This window comes from Mus musculus, chromosome 11, assembly GCF_000001635.26.
Source record: "Mus musculus strain C57BL/6J chromosome 11, GRCm38.p6 C57BL/6J".
Classification (NCBI taxonomy): domain Eukaryota; kingdom Metazoa; phylum Chordata; class Mammalia; order Rodentia; family Muridae; genus Mus; species Mus musculus.
In genome coordinates this window covers 70,091,870-70,115,857 of record NC_000077.6, presented here as the reverse complement: position 1 = coordinate 70,115,857, position 23,988 = coordinate 70,091,870, and the positions used below count along the sequence as shown (strand labels likewise).

The 23,988-nt window shown below is 47.6% G+C and overlaps 1 protein-coding gene across 4 annotated transcripts; it reads right to left on the bottom strand.

Moving 5' to 3' along the window:
- Positions 1 to 9,670: 9,670 nt before the first annotated feature.
- Positions 9,671 to 23,214, bottom strand: Asgr2 (asialoglycoprotein receptor 2). Of its 4 annotated transcripts, none has more exons than NM_001313925.1 (9): positions 23,068 to 23,214; positions 22,665 to 22,875; positions 18,940 to 19,056; positions 18,584 to 18,679; positions 17,967 to 18,038; positions 17,719 to 17,805; positions 17,485 to 17,630; positions 10,376 to 10,482; positions 9,671 to 10,133 (listed from the first exon to the last, which is right to left on the bottom strand). In NM_001313925.1, exons 2-9 carry the CDS (start codon positions 22,786 to 22,788, stop codon positions 9,977 to 9,979), a joined length of 906 nt encoding a protein of 301 aa, NP_001300854.1. In that variant the 5' UTR covers positions 22,789 to 22,875; positions 23,068 to 23,214; the 3' UTR covers positions 9,671 to 9,976. The 4 variants fall into 4 exon arrangements, with proteins under 4 accessions (NP_001300854.1, NP_031519.1, NP_001300855.1 ...); NM_007493.3 differs by having other exon boundaries at positions 22,665 to 22,802; NM_001313926.1 differs by having other exon boundaries at positions 22,665 to 22,795.
- Positions 23,215 to 23,988: the final 774 nt, after the last annotated feature.

Genomic DNA, 23,988 nt, shown 5'->3' with positions numbered 1-23,988 from the left:
ACACTTCCATATTGGGAGGAGTCTGAAAACTCAGTGCAAGAGGTTACTGGAGGAGAATACCATAACTGGAAGTACCACTAACTGTCGTGAGCATACCACTGTCTGCCTCTAGGGTATCCCAACTTGAACTTAACACAGCCTAAAACTGTGGTCTGAACAGACAGGGCTCCACGGGGCCCATGATAGCTCTGGCCCAGGGCAGGAGAGTTTCTTACTGGAGGCTGCTCTGATCCCACATCTCACACACCTGTCACTCACACCCATGCCAGTAAACTTGATACGTGTGTCTTTCATATATATTGAGCAACAACAATGGTTAATCTTAATTCCAGGATCTCAGAAGTCCAGCTAAGACTAAAGCCAAACTTAAAAAAAAATTTTTTTTAAATAAAGATACTTTTATCTTTCTGTGTATGACTGTTTTGCCTGCATATGTATCTGTACACCATGCGTGTGCCAGATGCCTGTGGGGAGAAGAGAGCATCCCATCTCTTGGCACTGGAGTCACAGGCAGTTGTGAGCCACTGTGTGGATGCTGGGAACTGAGGCCGGGCCTTCTGCAAGAACAACTTGTGCTCTTAAGTGCTGAGCCATCCCTCCAGCCCGAAAGCTGATTTTCCTATCTCACATCCCAGCAAAGCTTTGTACAAACTTGGTTGGGCTCCACCACGGATGGAGCCGTAGCTCACAGGGTAAGAAAGGACTTTGCTCAGACTCCTCCTATCCTTTCACTCCATGCACAGTGGGGTCTGAGTAGAATTTAATTTTTTTTTATTTTTTACTATTTCCAGTTATGTGTACTCAGAGGTGAGCAGCATGTGAGTACAGGTTCCCTGGGGAGGCCGGAGGCATCGGGGCCACTGGAGCTGGGCGTTTGTGAGCTGTCTGAGATGGAGGCTGGGGAATGAACTCTGGTCCTCATACCCTTCAGCACTGAGCCATCTCTCCAACACCAGGGTTTCATTCACAGCCAGCATCCATGCCTCTTCAACAGAGGACTGATTGTCCTCCTACGTCATCTGAGCACAGAGAGCAGAAGTTAGCTTAGGATTTTATGCTCTTGCCAACCACAGCTGCTAGCCAAAGGCTAATGGGTGTGGTGCCCTCTGCTTAATTGGAAGTGCTCCAGAGCGTGGTCTGTGTTCTCATCATTCTTATCACCATGTGACACTTGGTTCGAAATTGCCTACAAACACTTCCTAATGAATCACTTTCTCCAGAATTCTTACCTTACAGTCGGCTTCCCTTGACCTTTCTTGACCTTCCTCCCTTCCTTCATCCTGCCTCTCCCCACCCGTAACAGCCAGTCCACAGAGCACACCGTAATGAGTCACTCTCAAAGGTCATCATCCCAGAATGTTTCAGAAGGCAAGGGGTCGGTGGTCAGATAACAGTTCCTCTCTCCCTTCCATCTTTTCCTGTTCTCCTCACTGAGCCTCAAGGACAAAGGAGACATGGACCCAAGGACATGAGGCCAGTGTCCGTCCCAGCAAGCATCCAGAACCAGAACTTTAAAAGGCTTTGCAGACGTTTCTCGAAGCACCTGTGGGCTCTTCTGCCGCGTGAAGGTGGTTCACCTTGCTCTGGCCCTGATTGCAGTCCTCTCTGACAATCTACCTAGACGGCAATCATTGGAGATGTGGCTTCCAGCCTCCCAAGTTCTTGTTCTCTGACATCCTTGCCCTGTAAGGCAGCCAAGAGCAGCCTGATCAGCCAGTGCGTGGGGCAGGCAATTGCCCAGGCATTTGCTTTCAGATTTTCCCGACAAGAAACAGAAATGAGTCTCTTTCCTTATGGCTACCACGAAAACCCCAAGGCATAACCACAGCCTTACCTTAAGAGGCAGGGCTGCTGGCAACTGCCTATGATCTCAGCACCAAAGAGGCTGAGGCATGAAACTTAGTGCAAGTTCAAAGCCATCCCAGGCCATAGAGTGAGACCCTGCTTCAAAACAAAACAGAAACAGAAAGACAAAATATTTCTTGTTCCACTGAAGCCTCGGCAGTCTGTGGCACCTCAACAGTATTGTCACCTTGGCTCCCATGAGGCCTTCTGGGGAGAGGCCTGACTTACTCCATGCAGACAGCCGTCTCTGCACAGGTGTCCTTCGGGGCGCCACCATCTAGCTAGGGAAGGTATGAAAAAGCATTTCCCTTTCCCATGGGGGAAAAAGTGGGCGGCTACCCCACAATATGTAAGAACTCTCTAGAAATTATCTCCACCAGGGGGTACTTGCTTTTACCTCTTCCTAGGACAACCACTGTCTTAGTCAGGGTTTCTATTCCTGCACAAAACATCATGACCAAGAAGCAAGTTGGGGAGGAAAAGGTTTATTCAGCTTACACTTCCATACTGCTGTTCATCACTAAAGGATGTCAGGACTGGAACTCAAATAGGTCAGGAAGCAGGAGCTGATGCAGAGGCCATAGAGGGATGTTTCTTACTGGTTTGTTTCCCCTGGCTTGCTCAGTTTGCTTTCTTATAGAACTCATGACCACCAGCCCAGGGATGGCACCACCCACAATGGGCCCTCCCACCTTGATCACGAAATGAGAAAATGCCTTGTAGCTGGATCGTATGGAGGCATTTCCTCAAGGGAGGCTCCTTTCTCTGTGATAACTCCAGTTTGTGTCGAGTTGACATACAAAGCCAGCCAGTACACACACACACACACACACACACACACACACACACACACACACACCTATGCTTCCAGCTTCAGAATACATGGTCACTTTGTGGAGATCTAACCAAATTTCTATGAAAAACAGGAAAAGAATTTAGCCTCCTGCTTTGTGTGACCATGTCACTGTTCTCAGTTCCGTAAGCAAGCCCAGGACCTTACTAGCTATGCTGCATTCTTTTGGGGAAATGACTTCTGTTGGGAGGCTGACCAAACAAGCCATAGGGCTGGAGAAGATATTTGCAGCCTGCAAACCCAACAGGGACTCCGTGTCTACAACAGATAGAGACTTCTGGAGCTAGGAATGGCTCAGTGGTTGAGGGTTCTTGCCCTGGGGGTCGGGGGAGGAAAAAATAAGAGGGTGCTTGCCCTGAAAGCATGAATCCCCAGCCCCAAGTTATAGCCATGGCTGTGTGTGTGCCTGCCACTTCCAGAACTGGGGGGCAGAGACAGGTAAAGAGACCTCCAAAGCTCCCTGGCCACCCAGTCTAAACAAAACGGCAAACATCAGGTTCAATGGGAGACCCTGTGTCAAGGAGCCAAAGTGTGATAGGAAAACACTCGGGTTTCTTGTTCTGGCCTCCATAAGTGTGGCTTGGACACTCACATGCAATACACCACAAACATATCCCAACACATACACACTGACACACACATACATTTGCCCACACAATACACACATAGATACTCATATACACATACATATTGACACATATACAGGCTCACATACACAAATACACACACACCTACTTTTTAAAAAAAATCTGAAAACTCAACAAGAAAAGAAAAAAGAAACCAAAAAGCAGGCTTAAGAGGCATTTTCCTTCTCAGAAAGAATGGAAACAAGCAACCTCGGGAGGTAGGAGATTGGGGGGACCCTCCAGAATGCACCAGAGATCTGAGAGGTGAGAGACTCTCAGGAATCAAAAGGAGAGACCCTAGATGAAATGCCCTATAGTGAGAAGAGGGAACTTGTAGAGCCCACCTCCAGCAGAAAGTCAGGGCATCAAGTGAGGGAGGGGGTTGCCATCCCACAGTCAAAACTCTGACCCATAAGTATTCCTGTCTGAAAGAACTGCAGGGATGGAAATGGAGAGAAGAAGCCTAAGAAAAAGAAGGCCCATCAACAGGTCCAAAGTGGGATCCAGCTCAAGGGGAGGTCCCAAGGCCTGACACTATTACTGAGGCTATGGAGCGCTCACAAAAAAAGGGGCCTTTCATGACTGTCCCCCAAAAGACCCAACAAGCAGCTGAAAGAGTCAGATGCAGATATCTGCACTCAATCAATGGACAGAAACTGCTGGTCCCTGTGGTTGAATTAGGGAAAAGCTAGAAAAAGCTGAGGAGGAGGGTGACCCTATAGGACGACCAGCAGTCTCAATTAACCTGGACCCCTGAGATCTCTCAAACACTGGACCACCAACCAGGCAGCATACACCGGCTGATATGAGGCCCCCAACACATATACAGCAGAGGACTGCTGGGTCTGGGTTCAGTCAGAGAAGATGCATCTAACCCTCAAGAGACTAGAGGCCCCTGGGAGTTTAGAGGTCTAGTGGGATGGGGACATCATGTGGAGATGGGTGAGGGGAGGAGGTATGGGATGTGGAACATAGGAAGGGTGAACTGGGAAGGGAATAAAACCTGGAGTTTAAAATAAACAAACAAACAAACAAACAAACAAATAATAAAAAAGAGGCATTTTCCTAAAGAGGGTTTGCTAATAAAAGAGGAGAATGTGGACCAGTGAGGTAACCAGTAAAGGTGCTAGCTGCCAAGTCATGCCACAGACACAATCACACACACACACACACACACACACACACACAGATAAAGTAGACGTAAAACCTAAGCAAATTAAAAACCACAGCAATATACCAGTGCACATATCTCAGAACAGTTAAAATTAAAAAAAACAAAAAACCAATGATAACAACAAATACAGCCGAGATGCAGTGTGCGTGGTGGGTAAGAATATACACGAGTGTGCTGACTCTGACGGACAGCGTGGCAGTTTCTCCTGTATATAAATGTGTTGAGACTACACGACTGAGCAACCTCATTCATAATGCCTGTGACATGCAGGGTTTTGTATCTGACCTGACCTGGGCAATGGAGGGCTTGAAGAAAGGACAGACACACAGATACACGTGCAGAAAAGCTGGGATTTTGATGGGCTGTGCACTCTAATGGAGACACACTAGCAAACCAGGAAGTTGGTGTTTTCTTTATCTATCTGAATTGAGGATGCAGGTTTATTGTATACAGCTGAAGAGGACAACATGGTTAGCTCCCCTCAGTAGGCAGAGACTATAGGGAGTAATCCCAGGCTGTAAACATCCAGGGGGGGGATGCTGTGGTCCACATGTTCTGCTCACATTGCCAACCATCCCACAAGGACCAAGGGAAGGCTTTGCCCATCCCATGGCTCTGAAGCACTGAGATGCCCATGATGACAACGCACGTTTACACAGGACTTCATCCACACCCCACAATAATGGTGTATTTATCACAAAGAAACACAAAATGTATATTTGTGCAGGACCTTGCACAAGAACATTTATAACACAGCCAATGAGATAGCCCCGCAGGAAAAGGCACTTGCTGCTTAGCCTAATGACTTGAGTTCAATCCCCAGAAACCACATGTCACAAAAAGAGACGTGGTTCCTGCAGTTCTCGTCTGATCTCCACATGTGCACCACAACATATAGGTACCCACATGCACACACACCAGGCAAATGTAATTTTTTTTTTTAAGGTTTAAAAACTTTGGCCTGCATGTGGGTCTATGCATCATGTGCATGCAGTGCCTGTTGAGGCCAGGAGGTGGCAGCAGATCTTCTGGAACTGGAGTTACAGCTGGTTGTGAGGGATGTGGGTGTAGGGAATCAATTCCTGATCCTCTGCGAGAACAACCAGTGCTCTTAACCAATGAGTCATTGCTCTAGCTCTGCATTTCTTTTAAAATGTGTGTAATGGATTTATTTGCAACCATCAAAATGCAAAAACAATCCCCATGTCTTTCAGTAAGAGAATGATTAAATAAACACTAGAATATTGAATGAGACTCAGCAATGAAAATGACCACAGACGCATGCAACAACTCAAACAAGTCAAGGAGTTATATGGGGGGAAACTAAGTCAGTACAAAAGGGTCTTGTATATTCACTTATGTGGTTAATCATCAGGAGCGAGGAACCAGGTAGGGGTGTGGAGCCAGGGGGAGATGAGGTGTGGGTAGGAAAAGCCAACGGGAAAGGTCCTGGTGGCAAAGACAAGCTCTGTGTTGTGACTGTGTCAATGTTGATGTCTCTAGGAAACAGAGTAAAGATTGCACAGGATCACTAACTTCTTACAAGTGTGTGTGAATTTCTAAAAGTAAACTCTCTACTTGTTTTGGTTTGTTTGTTTGTTTGTTTGTTTGGGTTTCTCCATGTAGCCTTGGCAGTCCTGAAACTCACTCTGTAGACCAGGCTGGCCTCAAACTCACAGAGATCCACCTGCCTCTGCTACCCAAGTGTTGGGATTGAAGGCTTAGGCAACCAGCCATCTGAAATTTCCACTTCTTAAAGTGAGCTGTAGCATTACTCTTTCTTATTTTGAGAATATTCTACTTTTACTACTTTTCTAATTTTTTAATGAATTTTGTTCCTTACCAATCTCATACATGTATATAACGCATTCTGGTTATGTGCATGCATGCACATGCATGCATACACACACACACACACACACACACACACACTTATTTCCTCAACATCCTTGACAGCCCCCCTTCTTTCTTACAGATCTAGTACCAGTATTTACTAACTTTTGTCCTGCTTAGTGTCCCACAAAGTTTAACTGAATCTCTCTGTATGACCCTAAATTCAGAACTAGCCACCAAGAGCGCTGGGCTTCCAAGTGGTCATCTAGCCATAAGCTATGCTTTCTGTCTCCCACTGTCTGTTAGTTAGTTGACGATAGATCGGCTGTGAGTTAGGGCCCTGTGATCCCCTCCCCCACCAGAGCTTCGGGTTAGGAGGCCATGACCTGTATGGGCGGAGGGCCAGAAGACACAGCTTCTGTGAATTCATGGTTGCCACGGCTGTGTTGTGCTTAGAAGATGTCCCTTTACAGCCTTTCGCCATGTCTGTGACTCTTTGAACATTTTTTTTCCTATCCTCTCCTCAGCAGTGTTCCCTAAGCCTTAAGGGTTCATGTAAATGACTTGTTTATTCTAAATTTATTCACAGCATCTTGTGTGGTTTCTCTGTCTAAAGTGGAGAGTCGTCTTTGTTTGTAAGCACTAATGTGGATATTCCATGGGTGGCTTTGTGACACGTCAATTCAGCTGAACAACACTCTTGGATTCCCCACTGGGGTCTAAGTAAGACCTTTATACTCACAGGTTTTAGACTGGGTTTATAGTACTAAGTATGGGTTATCACATGGCTGTGAACTCTCTCCTACTATATTTTTATTTTAAAATTGATTTTTCACTGGGCAGTGGTAGCACACGTCTTTAATCGCAGAAGTTGGGAGGCAGAGGCAGGCAGATCTCTAAGTTTGAGGCTAGCTTGGTCTACAGAGTGAGTTCAAGGACAGTCAAGGCTACAAAAAAAACCCTGTCCTGAAAAACAAAAATAAATTAATTAATAAATACAGATTTTTCTCATTTTTAAGTTGGATACTTGTTTTCAATTCTCACTTATTTAAAATTTTGAAGGTGCATCTTTTCCTCTGAAGCTAACATTAGCTAGATCCCATATGCTTTGATTTATATATATAAATAATATATATATATTAGTTTACAGATAGTTTTCCTAATGGGTCATGTAATATGAGAAAACATTCATTTACAAATAGCTAAGTCCCCTTTTCTTATTTCTGTATACACTTTTAATTTACTTGCATTGTAGCAGGAAATAACAGTGTAACCTTAAAGTCCTTCCTTTTGCCAATTAGTAACATTTTGCTGGGTTGGAGAGGCAGCTCAGTGACTAAATGCACTGGGTGCTCTTCCAGAAGACTCCGATTCCATTTCCAGTCCCCACATGGTGGCTAACAACCTTCTGCAACTCCGTTCTAGGGGATCTGACCCCTTTTTCCACTGTCCTCTGGCACTGCATACTGTGATCATGGAGGTGTCTAGGGAGCTCCAGGGATGCCAGCTCTGAGAGCTGTTGTTCATGCTGGGTGGAGTTTCTTCATGACACAGCTGCCTTTGGAGGGGGGGTTGGTTTTTTTCAATACAGGGTTTCTCTGTATAGCCCTGGTTGTCCTGGAACTCACTTTGTAGACCAGGCTGGCCTCGAACTCAGAAATCCGCCTGCCTCTGCCTCCCAAGTGCTGGGATTAAAGGTGTGCGCCACTACCGCCCGGCTTTGGTTTTGTTTTTTGGGTGTTTGTTTGTTTGTTTGTTTGCACAGCTGCCTTTAAGTCAAGCATGTCCCTGCAATGAACCCCAGTAAACTCAATGTCTCCTTAAGCTAGATTTGGGTGGGATTCTTTTGGTCTGTCACTAGTGCCCTATCTAAGATTGATAGACATTTGTTTAAATTTTCCTGAGCCAAGTCTCATAATCCCTCCCCAGACTCATACGTTGAACACTTGGACCTCAACAAGTGGCACTGTTTTGGGAAGTTCCAGGGGGAACTGCCAGGGAGGTGGAGCCTAAAGGGACTAGGGTATTGGGGTGTATCCTCTGTCTGCATTTTGCCTCTGTACCCGCCTCTCTGCCATGTGCTCCTGACACCATGGTCCCACCTTACTGTGGGCCTAGAGTCAGTGGAGCCAAGCATTCTGGTCTGAAATAGTTCCTTCCTTCCCTTAGGTTTTCTCTTGGATACTTTGTGAACGCAAACAGAGAGCCAGCTGATCAAGACAATCAGCAGAAGGGCAGTGGCGGCAGAGGCAGCTGCAGCTGCTGTGGTGGCGGCTGCAGTGTGCCTCTTGCGCTTTGGAGCCTGTTTGCCGAAGGAATTTGAAAGCATCTGGAGAACGTAGGCTGGGAAAAGCTTAGGCTGCGGGATGTAATGAGCAAGCCTGGGGTCAGAGCTTAGAGGCTGATAGAAACACACACTGCTCTGGTAGCAGTGAGGAGGACTCGACTGAGAGCTGGGCCCGCGGCCACAGGGGCTGGAGTGGTAAGACCACAGGAATGGGACTGTCCATGCTTGTGACTAGGAGTGTCTGGCTGGCTTAATGGAAGTTTCCTGGTTCCCAGCATCAGTCATTGAAAGTTTGTAACCAAGAGTTGGAAACTCTTAACTCATCAAAAGCTTCCAATGTTTTAAAAGAAGACAAACAAAAAACGCCAACTCTTTGGCCATCATAGCGAATAATTAAATAAAGTGTGGCACATGCATACTTCAGATTTCTCTACAGCTGCTACATTCAACCAGGTAGAACCCTGTCAGGTAGTGACATCAATGAGAAGAATGGCCATAAGCATTGCAGAGCAATAGAGAAAGAGAGAGACACACACAGAGCTGTTTACTCTCTGTAGCATTGCCTGTGTGGGTACAGGAAACATCCTGATAAAACACACTGGAAATGGTTAACTCTAGGGCAAAGTGGAGGGAGGAGGGGAGCTTGGGGGGCGGTGAGTGTGTGTGTGTGTGTGTGTGTGTGTGTGTGTGTTGTGTGTGTGTGTGTGTGTTGTGTGTGTGTGTGTGTGTGTGTGTGTGTGTGTGTGTGTGAGTGTGTGTGTGTGTGAGTGTGTGTGTGTTCCTCCAGGGGGGCTTGGATTAAAGTGAGTGAGGGCATTCCTGAAAAGTCAGGTTGGAGAGACCTTAAATGTAGAGAACACACTCTCCCAGGATCCTTTGAGGTTGTGCTCAGCAGCCCCAGTTCATCTAGATGCTAGCCACTGAGGTTCCTGCTTCCTGCCTTGCTCCATCAGTGTGTCAAGGGACGCCCCTCAAGGACTCATACCTTGCCTCCTCCAGACTCTCCCACCTCCCTCTTTTTGCACCAGCTCCAAACAACCAGGCTACACGAGTTTCAAGTCTTTCTCTTTTTTTTCCTACTCCATTCAGAAGGCCGAAATTTATAACAATTGCAATAAATTGTGCAGAAGGGGGGATTCTCAGTCTTCCTAAGGTATGAGACCATAGAGCCATGCCCTTTCCAGTTTTCCATAACCCCTCCTCATGCTTGGGACCCTGTCTCTCTTCCTTGCTCCAGTATCCCCAGTGAGGATGTTGGGGTGGTGTGGGGCTGGAGGTAGGGCAGAGGCATGATTGAGCAGACTCCTAGTGGGGGATGTGGGGGTGGGGGCGGGGTGGGGGATTGGTCGAGCCGACTCCTAGTGGGTGATGTTCCGTCTCTTTTCGCATACCCAGCGGTTCACCTGCTGGCAGAAGTTGTCATTCCAATGGCCATCTGACAGGATTTCAGCACAGTCTTCACCTCCACCCTGTTCATGGCCCTGCCAGTTATCTGGCTGAGTGAAGGCCCAATTCCTAAGAAGGTAAGCCAAAGAAAGGTCAAGGTCCAACCTCCCCACCGCCTCACAACCCTGTCCCCTGCCTCAAAAAAGCACAGTCTTGGGAGGGTTCAAGGGTTGAAGATGTACAGGCTTTGAGATGGGGGAGTAGGATCGGGAGGAAGATCGGGGAAACTGGCCCTACAGGAATACATTGGGGTGAAAGGCCAGGTGCTTGAACCTGGAGCAAACTCACAAGGAGATGAGGGAGGCACTCACCTGTAGTTGCTTCTATAATCAGTTCCATCCACCCATTTCCAGGAGCCATCCCTGTCGGTAAGACCTATCCAAATATGAAACTGGCTCCTGTGCTTTACAACAAAGTCCTGGAAAAACAAGTGAGAGAGCAAAATGCTTCATCCCTCATCCATGCATACATCCGAGGGACCGCACGCCAGCCCAGCCCAGCCCAGCCCAGCCCAGCCTGCCCCAAGCTGAAGCCTCAGCTACCAACAGCCCTGTCCTTGCTTTTTCCTCTATAAGAGTGGCTAGTGTTAAATGAACTTTCACTAAGCTAGGTGTTGTGCTGAGGGCTCTGTAGGGATTATCTCTTCCAAGCCTCAGTAGCTCTGCAAGTCTGGTGTCATAGTAACTCTTTTTGCAAGGTAGTTATTAGAACCTAGAAAGCCAACCAGTATCTAGCTTGTGACAACCATCCTGTTTCCAGCCTGGGCCCACTTTTCACTCCATTCCTAGCATGGCTGCTATGGCAACGACATCTCCTCCCAATCTTTTGCACACAGCATCTTTGGGATCCTGCCCCTGCTGGCCCGCAGATCTCAGAACCCATGAAGCACCTTGGTTTCAGTCATCCCTCTGTTGGCCCCTCGTTCTCTTGCTGCGATTTTGATGTCATTTCCTGAGGTTTGTCAGACCCCAGCATTTCCAAACTTGGGCCCATGGCCCAGAATTGCATCTTGACCTGACTACATGGGGCCTGACTGCCTCCACTGAACATAGAAAGATGCTTGGGTACAAGGCAGCCAGCCCAGTCAGGAACTGACAGGGCCTTCTGTGCAAATGCCCCTGCATCTCCCTAGGACTAAAACCGTTCCAAGGGACTTGCTCTTACAGAGGTGGTTGTTCCTGGAATTTAGGTCCCGTTGTTTTTGTATGGTTGCAAGGGAATGTACGGCCACCCGGTTTTATAAGGGAAGCAGAGGGTCCATTTGAACAGCACACACTCTAACAATCTCCTTTGATAACATGTAAAGGAGGCCCCACCCACATTTGGAGAAAAACTGTCCAATTCCCCTCACGCTCCCTAGAGACCAGGGTTTCTTATCCAAGAACAGAACCTGTGACAGCAGCACCCATAAAAATCTAGAATTCTGCATGTAGGACAGAGGCCTGTGTGTGAGGAAGCAGCTGCAAGGGCCATCGAGGTTACCCCACAGATTCAGACGTATCAACAGGGATGGAGCAAAGACAGGATATTCAAGTTGCTGCTACCTGATGCTCTCTGTAGTCACTAATCCCATCGCCATAGAAACTGAATAACTAAGACAAATGTACAAAATCCCAGTTCCTGAGTTCAAGGCCGGGAGGGGGAGTCATCAAATAGTGCTAGAGGGCCAAAGAAAATAGTCCGGATCACTCATCTGCCCTTTCCTAAGTGAATGCAAGAAGAAACCGCGCCCACTCGAAACATTGACAATAATGAAACCCTCTAGGAACACATACCCCTCCCCTCAGGGTGGGAGCTGGGGTGGACATCACAAGCAGCTGGCCACACAGTACTGACAGCTGAGCATACAAGCCACTCGTTCCAAAGACCTTTGATTGTTGTTTTTTAGGACAACGCACGCTAAGGAGACGTGTGCTAGAGTGGATGGCTCAACCAAGCTGGCACTGTACTTGTCTAGTGTGCACAAATCCCTAAGTCTGTTCCCGCCGGCACAGTATGAACCAGGAGTCGAAGGCAGGGCAATCAGGAGTTCAAGACCTCCTCTGGCTATGTAGCAAGTTCAAGGCTAACCTGAGCTACATGAGATCTTATCTCAGGGCGAGGGGACAGGGGAGACACTTTTCCCATCTTTCATATGGAGAGTTATATAAACTCTTAGGGTTTTTTTTTATTTTTAAATTTTTATATTTATTTTATGGGTATAGGGTTTTTTTCCCCCACACATATGTCTGTGCACTGTGTGTGTGTGCCTGGTGCCCAAGGAGGTCAGAAGATGGTATCAAATCTCCTGGAACTGAAGCTACAGATGTTGGGAACCATCATATGGGTGCTGGGAACTGAATCTTAGCCCTCTGCTCTTAATTGCTGACCCATCTCTCTGGCTGCTTGCACTCTTGGTTCCTGAAGCCAATAAATCTCAGTCCACCATTTAGAGTTATACAGGTCACCTCTACAGTAACTAAAAACAAACCACCCATATTCCACAACACCATGAGAAAACACACACACAAGCTCATTTCACAAGCAAATGTAAGAGATGGGGGATGGGGCTAGAGAGAGGGCTCAGTAGTCAAGAACATTTGCTCCGTCAGCATACAGACCTAAGTTCAGAATCCGGCAACTGCAGAACAAGCCAGGCATCCTCCACAGACGCCTGTAACCTCACTTCCAATAGTAGCCAGAAATAAGACAATATCTGAGACTTCCAGACTTCAGTCTAGCAAAAATGTGAGCCTCCAGGGTCAGAAAAAGACTCTGCCTGGGAGGAAAAAGCAAAGCATCCTGGAAGAGGGCATACAACATCCTCTCTAGCCTCTGTACACATGGCAGGTCTATGCACACACAGCCCTGCACTCCCACACAGGAGTACACACATGCACACACACACACACACACACACACACACACACACCTAAATAAATACATGTAATAAAATCCTGAAAACTTGAGCTTTGTGCAAGGTGACAAATATGGGTCTATTTCCATTTTTCTACATACAGACAGCCAGTTAGACCTTGAATTTCTGATCTCTCCAATACTTTTAACATGAAGGGGTGTTGTATTTTGTCAAATGCTTTTTCTGTATCTAAGGAGATAATGTGATTTTTTTCCTTCGAGTTTGTTTATATAGTAGATTATGTTCATGGATTGTCATATATTGAACCAACCTTGCATCCCTGGGATGAAGCCTATTTGATTGTGGTCAATGATGGTTTTGAAGTGTTCTTGGATTAGGTTTGCAAGAATTTTATTGAGTATTTTTGCATTGATATTCATAAGCGATATTGATCTGAAGTTCTCCTTTTTGGTTGGATCTTTGTGTGGTTTAGGTATCAGAGTAACTGTGAAAAATAGACCCATATTTGTCACCCTGCACAAAGCTCAAATCCAAGTGGATTAAGGACCTCAAAGTAAAACCAGATACACTGAATCTAATAGAAGAGAAAGTGGGGAAAGAGCCTAGAACTCATTGGCAGAGGGAGAAATTTCCTAAACAGAACTTCAGAGGCTCAGGCTCTAAGATCAAGAATTGATAAATGGGACCACATGAAACTGGAAAGCTTCTGTAAGGCAAAGGCCAGAGTCAAGAAGACAAATTGACAACCTACAGATTGGGAAAAAAAATCTTCACTAACCCCACGTCCGACAGAAAGCTAATATCCAAAATATATAAAGAACTCAAGAAGCTAACCACTAAAAAACCAAACAACCCAATCAAAAACTGGGGTATCGAACTAAACTGAGAATTCACAACAGAGGAATCTCGAATGGCTGAGAGGCACCCAAAGAAGTGTTCAAAGTCCTTAGTGATCAGAGAAATGCAAATTAAAACGACACTGAGAGTCCACCTTACATCAATCAGAATGTCTAAGATCAAAACCTCAGGTGACAATACATGTTGGTGAGGATGTGGAGAAAGAGGAACACTCCTTCATTGCTGGTGGAATTGCAAACTGGTACAACCACCCTGGAAATCAATCTGGAGGTTCCTCAGAAAGTTGAAAATAGATCTACCTAAAGACCCAGCAATTCTTGGGAATATACCCAAAAGATGTCCCACCATGCCACAGGGGCCTTATATTCATAGTGGCCTTATTTGTGATAGCCAGAAGCTGAAAACAACCCATATGTCACATGACAGAAGAATGGGTACAGAAAATGTGGTTCAATTACACAATGGAGTACTACTCAGCTATTAAGATAAAGGACATCCTGAGTTTTGCAGGCAAATGGATGGAACTAGAAAATATCATTCTGAGTGAGGTAACTCAGACTCAAAAGGACATGAATGGTATGTATTCACTAATAAGTGGATATTATCCCCCCCCCCCAAAAAAAAGTACAGAATACCCAAGATACAGTCCACAGGACTCAAAAAGTTCAACAGGATGAATTGCCCAAGTGAGGACGCCTGAGGAGAGAGAAGAAAGCAATCACAAGTGGGGAGGGAGGGAGAGACCTGGGAGGGAATGTGGACAGGGGTTGGTGGGTAGAGGGGAACCTGATCTGGTATTGGGTGAAGGAAAAGGACTGAAGCCCTGAAGGCCAGCAGAAAGAATGGAAACAGACAAACTCAGGAGATAGGAGGTTGGGGGAACACCCCAGAATGCACCAGAGATCTGGGAGGTAAGAGACTCCCAGGACTCAAAGGAAGGGACCTTAGATGAAATGCCCAGCAGTAGGGAGAGGGAACTTATAGAGCCCATCTCCAGCTGGAAGACAGGACATCAAATGAGGGAGGGGGTTGCCATCCCACAGTTAAAACTCTGACTCATAATTGTTCCTGACTGAAAGAACTGCAGGGATGGAAATGGAGAGGAGCCTGAGGAAAAGAAGGTCCAGTGGTAGGCCCAAAGTGGGATCCAGCTCAACGGGAGATCCCAAGGCCTGACACTATTACTGAGGCTATGGAGCACTCACAAAAATTGACCTAGCATGACCGCAGTCCAGAAGACCCAACAAACTGTTGAAAGAGTCAAATGTAGATATTTGTACCCAACCAATGGACAGAAGCTGATGATCCCAGGGGTTAAATTAGGGGAAGGCTGAAAGAAGCTGAAGAGGAGGGTGACCCTGGAGGAGGACCAGAAGTTTCAATTAACCTGGACCCCCGAGATCTCTCGAACACTGGACGACCAACTAAGCAGCATACACCAGGCTGATATGAGGCCCCCAACATATGTACAGCAGAGGACTGCCAGGTCTGGGTTCAATCAGGGATGATGCACCTAACCCTCAAGAGACTGGAGGCCCCAGGGAGTTTAGAGATCAAGTGGGTTGGGGGTTGGGGGGTGAAGACATCCTCATGGAAACAGGGGGTAGGGAGGAGGTATGAGATAGAGAACAGTTGGAGGGTGGACTGTGGAGCCCAGCGGTTTGAGACTAGGCTGGACAACAAAACAAGACCTCAGTTCCAAAGTAGGAAAGGAACAGAAGTCAGGGAAGGGTTGGGGGAGCATTTGTGGTAGGGCAGAGGCAGAGGGAGAGGGAGGGCTGAGAAAAAGCTTCCTCATGATCCTCCTAAATGATGAGAAATTTCGCTCTTGTTAAATTTTCTCTTAATCAAAACCACAGTGTCTAACTCTCAGTGAGAGAAACCCCTTAACCTTGGCTTCCTGACAGCGCTCTACAGGACAGTCTGAAAGCAAGCTGGAGATTAAATCAGAATGTTCAAAAATAAGAGGCAGGGGTTGTGACATTTGTTACCCAAGGCTGAGAACCACTAATCTAAAACACAGAGACCCAAAAATGGTTGGAACTGAATGATGGACGGAGAGATGAACTAAACCCAAGGACCACACCCTGTCTGCCAGCCAGAGATGAGGTCAAGGCAGAAAGCAGTAAGTGGGACCTTCAGAATGACAGCAAGGTCCACCAAGAAACTGGAGTCATGAACTCATGAGCCACATCTTTGGCTGAGTTACATAAAGTTCATGTCAAAATTAACTAAATATCAGCAACTTCAGTCTGACCAGTAAAGCAAAATATGTCTGAAGTTACCATGAAAATCACTTAGCCTGACAGACAGCAAATACTAAATATATTCTGACTTCTGCATCAAATGCTTTAATTGCTTTAGCATTGTAAACAGTCGTGAAAACACTGACCAAAGAGGCCGCGTGCATCTTGATCCTGACTCCATCATGACTTGCTAGCTCCTGGGCACATCTCTTTCCTGGTGCCCACCCAACGGGGTTGTAAGGACTAAAGACATGAACTCATGAGCATGTCCAGATGCTGTGAAGGCTATCATTATTACCCTTCTTATGAGAAACTCTTCCATCCACTCTAACAGATTGGTTTCCCACCATGAACTTTGGTCTTCAGGTTACTATCTGGGGACAGTAGTTTGGAAGGAAGACACAGGACACCTATGGTCAATGAGGACCCAAGAAGCCACTTCGAGGAGCAATTTAAGGCTTCTCATTCTGTTCCTTTTGCCACAGCCTACAGCCAATACAGGAAGAAGGGACTCTCAGTCCCCGCACTGGATTGGCTCCCATGCTCTAACCTTGAAGTCATCTTGGCTAGCATCCTATCTGGCTTAGCATCACTTGGTCACCTGGCCCTGACTTCATGCCTTTTCTGCCTCCTGGCTCCCACCTCTTAGAGACAGTTACTGTTCCACCATAAGCCATCAAGACCCCTACCACACTCTTCTCCTGTATTGTTCTTTAGGTTACAAACAAGAAATGCAGCCAGGGAGAAAACTGCCCCTTCCTCACTCAGCAGCCAACTGCCAAGAGCCCTTCATGTAAGGCTTTCATCCATACTGGGGTTGTGGTTGGCTTGATCTTATGCAGGTCTTGTGCATGCAGCCACAGCCACTGTGTGATCATGTGTGCAAGCCCTGTCATGTCCAGAAACATGCCGAAGCCCTGGTTGAATGCCCTTGCTCCAATGGATGGCTCTATACCCATGCACATACTGGTATCACTAATTGAACACATTGGTTTTAAAAATGAAGGAGGAGGAGGAGATGGAGAAGGAAAAGAAGGAGACAGAGGAGAAAAGGAGAAGGAGAAGGATGTGGAAAAAGAGAAGGAGATGAAGAAGGAGACAAAGGAGGAGACAGAGAAGAAGGAGAAGAAGAGAAGCAGAAGGAGAAGGAGATGGAGAAAAAGAGGAGATGGAGAAGAAAGAGAAGGAGAACAAGAAGAAGAAGGAGATAGAGAAGATGGAGAAGAAGGAGATGGAGAAGAAGGAGGAGATGGAGGAGAAGAAGAAGGAGAAGCAGAAGGAGACAGAGATGGAAAAGGAGAAGGAGGAGGAGGAGGAGGAGGAGGAGGAGGAGGAGGAGGAGGAGGAGAAGGAGAAGGAGAAGAAGAAAAGAAGAAACAAAAGTTAAAGTAAATAATAATTGGTAAGTACAGAGACTTGATCAGGCTACTTGATCAAGCCTACCTTCAGGTTTCCTTACCTGCTCCTCCCTGGAGTTGATGACCAGCAGGTGGGCGTTCTCCAGCTGGCAGTACTGGTCAGCCTCAGCCCAGGTGAGCCCATCCCGAGAAAACCAGTAGCAGCTTCCCCCGAACTCCACCCAGTTAACAGGGCAGCATTCCGTGCCTGAACGAAGAGAAGGTCAGAGGGAAATGAGATCCAGCTGGAGGAGACAGCCACACTCGAACCCGAGACTTCCCTGTCCCTACCCTACCATTGCTCTGGAAGTACGCCAGCTGACAGGTCAGGGTTCGCAGATCCATTGGGAAGTGCTTCAGGTGAAAGAGCAATGTGGAATGGTCTAAGGGGCAAACACATGGGCAGAGATGCGGTAGGCTTGTGACTCCATACCTGCCGAGAGCAGGCACAGGGTTCCAGCTACTGTCTGGGGAAACACTCATAGGCATGCCATACCACACATTATAATGACCGAACAAGCGTGAGGGAGGGGAGGTCTCTGACCTGCCTTTAGCTGTTGCTGCTTCTCCTCCAGTTGGGCTAACCAGGAAGTCAGTATGGCGTTTGTGCTACCTCCTGAAAAAGAGGGCTGCTGAATGATTTCCCCGTCCGTCGGGCTCCTGAATGCCTCTCTGGCTGCACATCCTGGGTATCTATGAGAGTCTGTCACCTCATCCCACATGCTACTTCTCCGCTTTTCCCAGACTCCCAGCCTCGCCCAAGGGAGGCCACAGCATGCTATTTAAATTCCTTCAATGGATCTCCATGTTCTCAAGCCACGCCCCACTCAGCCCACACAGCTTGCTGTGTGGCCTGGCCCCTCCGTATCTCTGACCACTCCCCACTGCCCATCAATCACCACTTCCTGTCACACTAAAAGCCATCATGGCTTCTGCTTGTCTCTGCCTAGGACTAATGGCCACCATGTCACCTCCCGCCCAGACTCATTGCCCAGGTCAGGGCCCGTATTGCCGGAAGCCTTGCGGGTTCCTCTGGCTGAACTATTCCTCTGCCCAGGTTTTCATCCCCACAGCCCGAGAGCATATTCCTGCTGTAGACCCAGCACCACGTCCATCAAATCTGCACAGATAAATGAGTGCCACTTATCCAGCCCAACTCACCGAGGGTGTCCAGAGCCCCGAACTCCATCAGGGTGCTGGAGGAAAAGTTGCTGAAGGTTTCTTTCAGGGTCCGAAACTCTTCTTGCAGCTGTATGCCTTGTTGGGAGACATTTGGGACCAGATGGATGTGGAACTATGTCACAACGTGCCCACGTCACTGTCCATGTGACTGACCCCATGTCACCCATCTCTTCTACCATCATTCATCTTGCTACCATTCATCACCCACCATTGATCTCCATCTGCACCCAGAACCTGCCTCCACCTCTCCTTCTCTTCCTCCTCACTGCCCCAGCACTGCCCAGATTACTTCTCTCTATCCTTGCCCTCTCATTCCTGCCAGGCCATGACCTCACTTTGAGATGAAACCACACAGATGACCACCAACAGGAGGATGTTGAAGGCCAGGGCGAGCAGACTGAGGCGGAACGTGGAGCAGAGGCGCTGAGGAAAGGGCCTGGAAAGAGGCTGCCCTGTGAGAGAGAGTGGGTCAGAAAGCAATTCCAGAGGACTAGACACCCTCCAAAAGGAGGTCTGCATGGTTTTTCTTCCTGCCCATGAGTCAGAGACCCACAGATCACCTCTGTCCTTCCACAGTCCCTGTCCCTTCAGAATGGAGCAGTGACGGGATATGTCATGAGCTCCCCTTAGTCAATACCCCTATATTCCTCACACAAGCCCATCCCTTCACAATCCCAGTGGGATTCTCCAGACCAACTAATCCCACCATACAGCACGAACCCAAAAGCCGCTGTGCCGGCCTATCTACTCATCTCATCCAAGTGAAAACCTCCCCCCAGCTTCCACCACCCTTGTTCACAACGCCCTGAAACCCAATGTCACTGGCCTGCGGTCCCTGTGCCCTCCATCTTCCCACAGTCTCCTCTCCTGCCTGCTGACCTGTCTGTCCCACAGCCACGCTTCCTCTCACCACTCTAACACACATTTGCTCACATGCTCACACTCACAGACATCCACACACTATTACACACTGTTATTTGCTTCTCACACACCTACATGAACTGGCTCGCCTCGCCTTGCCAGGACCAGGAGAGTGACTCCTCTCCCAGACCCCATCTGCTTTTGTACCACCCACCTGCACACAGACTCCTCTGCATCAGCCTGTGACTCTGTAGCCTTCTCTGTCTCAGTACCACCATGCCAGAGCAACCCCACATCCTAGAGGTCAAATCTTCCTGAGGTCATTTCTTGCCATTGTACTGAGGGTGTATACAGGATGTTCCCTCTGAGTGGCTATCCAGAATTCCAATTTTCCATACCAATGCCTGTCACCTTCCTTCACGACAGCCGTACTTAGGACCCCAACTTAACCTAGCAAGGATATGCTTCTGAGTTCTCCCCAACCCCAAGCCCCTAAGCAGAGCCTTCCCTGCCTCTCACCTCCCTGACACTCTCCCGAAAAGCACGGCCCTCTCTGCTGTGATGGGAATGGACCTCTCGGTCTGATCTCCAGGGCAGCAACGTTGGGAGGTAGAACCTGAATGAATGGTGATTAGGTTTTGAGGGCTCTCCCTCGTCAGTGGATTATTGACAGTGCAAAATAGCATTTATTAAAGGCTTCGTCTTTGGTGTCCCCTTCACCCTCCCTGGGGTCTCCTGTTTCATGTTGGTGCCCTGACAGACACAGCCCTCTGTTCTGGGCTTCCTAGACTCAAGAACCATGCTCCAGTACGTCCCTGGTATAAGTTTCCTAGTCAGATGCATTCTGTTTTAGCATCACGGGAAGGTACAGAATATATTCCAACTAGAAGCACTTTCTGACCCATCTCCCCAGCTGGAAATCCACAACTTAACTCCTGACTGCTTCTGCTAGTACTGTTCATACAGGAGACCCTCGTCATGATTCCCAGCTAACCTGTGGCCTATGAAGCCCCTACACTGTCAGCCCAGGAGAAAGCCACCAGCTGAGCCACCAGTTAGGCCTGGCATCATTCAGTCTCCTAGCGAGCCCATTTTCCTCATGTATAAGATGCAATGACAAAAAGTAGCTGCCTGACTCAGCTGTTCTGGGAATTATTGATTAAAACAGAAGTACTGTGTAGGCAGGTTTGAAATGCTCTACTCAAGACAAAACAGAAGCTGTCAGACTTATTTCTTATTTCAGAAAAAAAATAATTAGAACACACACACATGCATACACATATACATACATACACATACATGTATACATACATATGCATATATGTATACACACATACATATATACACATACATATATAAACACATGCATATACACATACATACATACACATTCATATATACATACATATACATGAATACACACATATATATACACGCATACATATACACATATACATGTACATATTAAACATCAATTTTTAAGACACTGAACATCAGGCTGTGAAGAGCATTAATCCCTGAAAGCCAGGAAAATGAATGAGTCCTCAAATTGCCCAGCTCACTATTCACTGCCTAGAGAAACTTTTCAGGCCCCTGAGCAGAGAGGAGAAATTGGGACAGGGTCTAATAGACTCCCCAAGTTGAGGAGACAGCCTGAAAGCCTGAAACCAAGACAGTTAGGGCATAAGGAGTCAGATCCTACACCACTTTCCTGCATCCCAGGAAACTAAATACTCACCAGAATACAAAAGCACCCAGCACCCAGCACCCAGCACCCAGCAACACAGAACTCACAGTGCTCAGTGTCCAATTGTTGGTCACAAGACACAATAGAGTAGGAAAACACAAGTCAAACTAGGGAGATGAATAGACTGAGAAAACAGACAGGGGGTTCAGTGATTCAATTCTTGCCTGTATGTGCAAGGCCCTGGGTTCCAATGGCAGTATCACAAATAAATAAGCAATAAATGAACCTATCAAAATGAGATCCCAGGATCTTTCGAACAGGACTCAGAAGTGACACTGATGCTAGCACAGGCAGGATGCTGACACAGATGCTGTGACTGGACCACACACAGGTAAAACATTAGCAATGTGACAGAGATGTAAGTCCCACGTTGCCTGGGCGTGGTAACGCGCAGCTGTGATCCCAACACTCCTGAGGCTAAAATAGGGAGGCTACTTGAGATTCCAAGGCTATAGGGTGAGTTCCAGGAAGCCTGAGCTACAAAGTGAGAAACCCTGTCTTAAAATAACAACAAAAGAAGTCCCAAGTTTCTTCTGAGATGAAACTACATCATCTGGAACACACTGGGTAGCCTGCCCAGGGCAGGATCTCTCTTACCCTAAAACCTTTTTGCAATTATGTGGGGCCTGTGTTCAAAATGTGCAAGAAGATTCAGGCAGGATACAAATGGAAATCACCCAGGATCTCTGTGCTCATTCACACACTCAGCTCATCGCCTTAACACAGTCTGTGGCTCTGCATTCATCCTAGATACAGACATGTACATACATGCACGCACATGCACACATGTACACGCATATATACACATGCACAGTGCAGTCTCGGGGGAGGCTCATCCTCTCAGATACCCCCTCACTTCTAAGCATACACACTTTTCTTGGGACCCTGCACTCAGAGGTATCAGCAGCTCACATGTAGGTCACTGTGTTGGCTAGTTTTATGTCAACTTGACACAAGCTAGTGTCATCAGAGAGGAGGAGGCCTCAAGTTAGGAAATGCCTCCATAGTATTTGGCTGTAACCAAGCCTGTAGGGCATTTTCTTATGAGGTGATTAGTGGGGAAAGGCCCAGCCCATTGTGGGTGGTGCTCTCTCTGGGCTAGTGGTCCTGGGTTCTATAATAAAACAGGCTGAGCCAGCTATGAGGAGCAAGCCAGTAAGCAGCACCCCTCCATAACCTCTGTATCAGCTCCTGCCCCCAGGATCCTGCCCTGTGTGAGTTCCTGTCCTGGATCCCTTTGATGATGAACTTCGATGATGACGAAGCATAAGGCAAATAAGCCCTTTCCTCTTCAAGTCACTTTGCTCATCGCAGCAGTAATAACCCTGAGTAGGACAGACTCGGGAGCACACTGGTCACTGAGTCAGGATGAGAGAGTCCTCACAGAAAAAGAGAGAGGAACTGGCAGCTGAGGCAAGGATCCCAGAGAGGCCCCAGAAACTGGACACTTGCCTTTCCAGTGTGGATTTTCTATCCTAGGATCCTGCACATGAGAGCCATGTTCATCATCGCCACTGAGCTGATGGTCATTCTCCTCAGAGTCCAGCTGCTGGATGTCTTGACAGTCCTTCTCCATGATGGCCCTAAGGGCTGGAGACAGATCTGAGACTGAGCTGAGATTTCCTTAGAGATGGAACTTGGGTTTGTGCTAAGACTGGAATCCCTGTGGAAGGACCGAGGGGACGTGGGTAGCTGACAGGGAAAGACTTGAAATACTGCAGGCTCCTTCCTTCCCAAGAGGTGACCTGGCTCTGCAGCCTTCCTTCCATATTCTCATGGACCAGACTATATGCTCTCATCCCTCCACCCAGAGTCCCTGAACCCAGTACCACCTGCCTCCCACTACCTCAGTTACCTGTTAAAGGTATAGAGAGCTGACTCTGGCTTTCGGAGACAGCCTGAGCCCAAAGAGAAAGAGGGGCTAAACCTGGGAGACGGGACAGGTGGTGCTAGTGGAGCTAGGTGAGAGGGAGGAGGGGCCAATCTAGGCAAGAGCTGGGTCCCTGTGCCTGAATGTCCATCTAACCAGTCACCTCCTGCCCCTGGGACTTTGGACAGTAAATAGAAACAGAAACGCAGTTGGAACTCAGGCAGTGAGCAGTGGGGGTGGGGGACATGTTTCTGTTCTCATAACCAGAGAAGGGAGACAGGAGGTCTCCTTGTATGTGCGGTATCCTTGTATGTACACACGTGCACATGTGCACACATGCGCGCGCACACACACACACACAAACACACATCATCTCTCCCTTCATTGCACAATGTCAGAAGGGGAGCAGGGGTGCAGGTGTGGAGGGGCCAGGATCCAGTCTGCTGTTTCCTCTCTATCCCTCCCTCCCTCCCCTGTTTCAGTTCCTGCCTCTTTTATTTTCCAGAACTGTTGATTTCTTCAAATATCTCTGACCAGGAGTAGAGTGACCTAGAGATCAGTTCCCTGTTCTTGCCCAATCTGAGCCTGTGACCCTGGCAACCAGCCACAGCCACAGCTTCCTATACGCTCAGCACCAGGCTCCCGCACTCCAGCGCACTCCAGCCCCACTCAGTCACACTCCTTCAGTCCTCCCCCAGACCCTCCTCATCCCCCAACCCACACACACACCGCTTTATGTTCTCTCCAAAGAAAGAAAGACTATCAAAACAAACAAGCCAAAGACCAATAAGACCAAAAAAAAAAAAAACCCATAAAAACAACAACAATAACAAACACCACAATGACGTTTCTTTTGAGTTGACAAATTACTCCTGGTCCTGGAGTATGGTGGGTATACCCCATGAT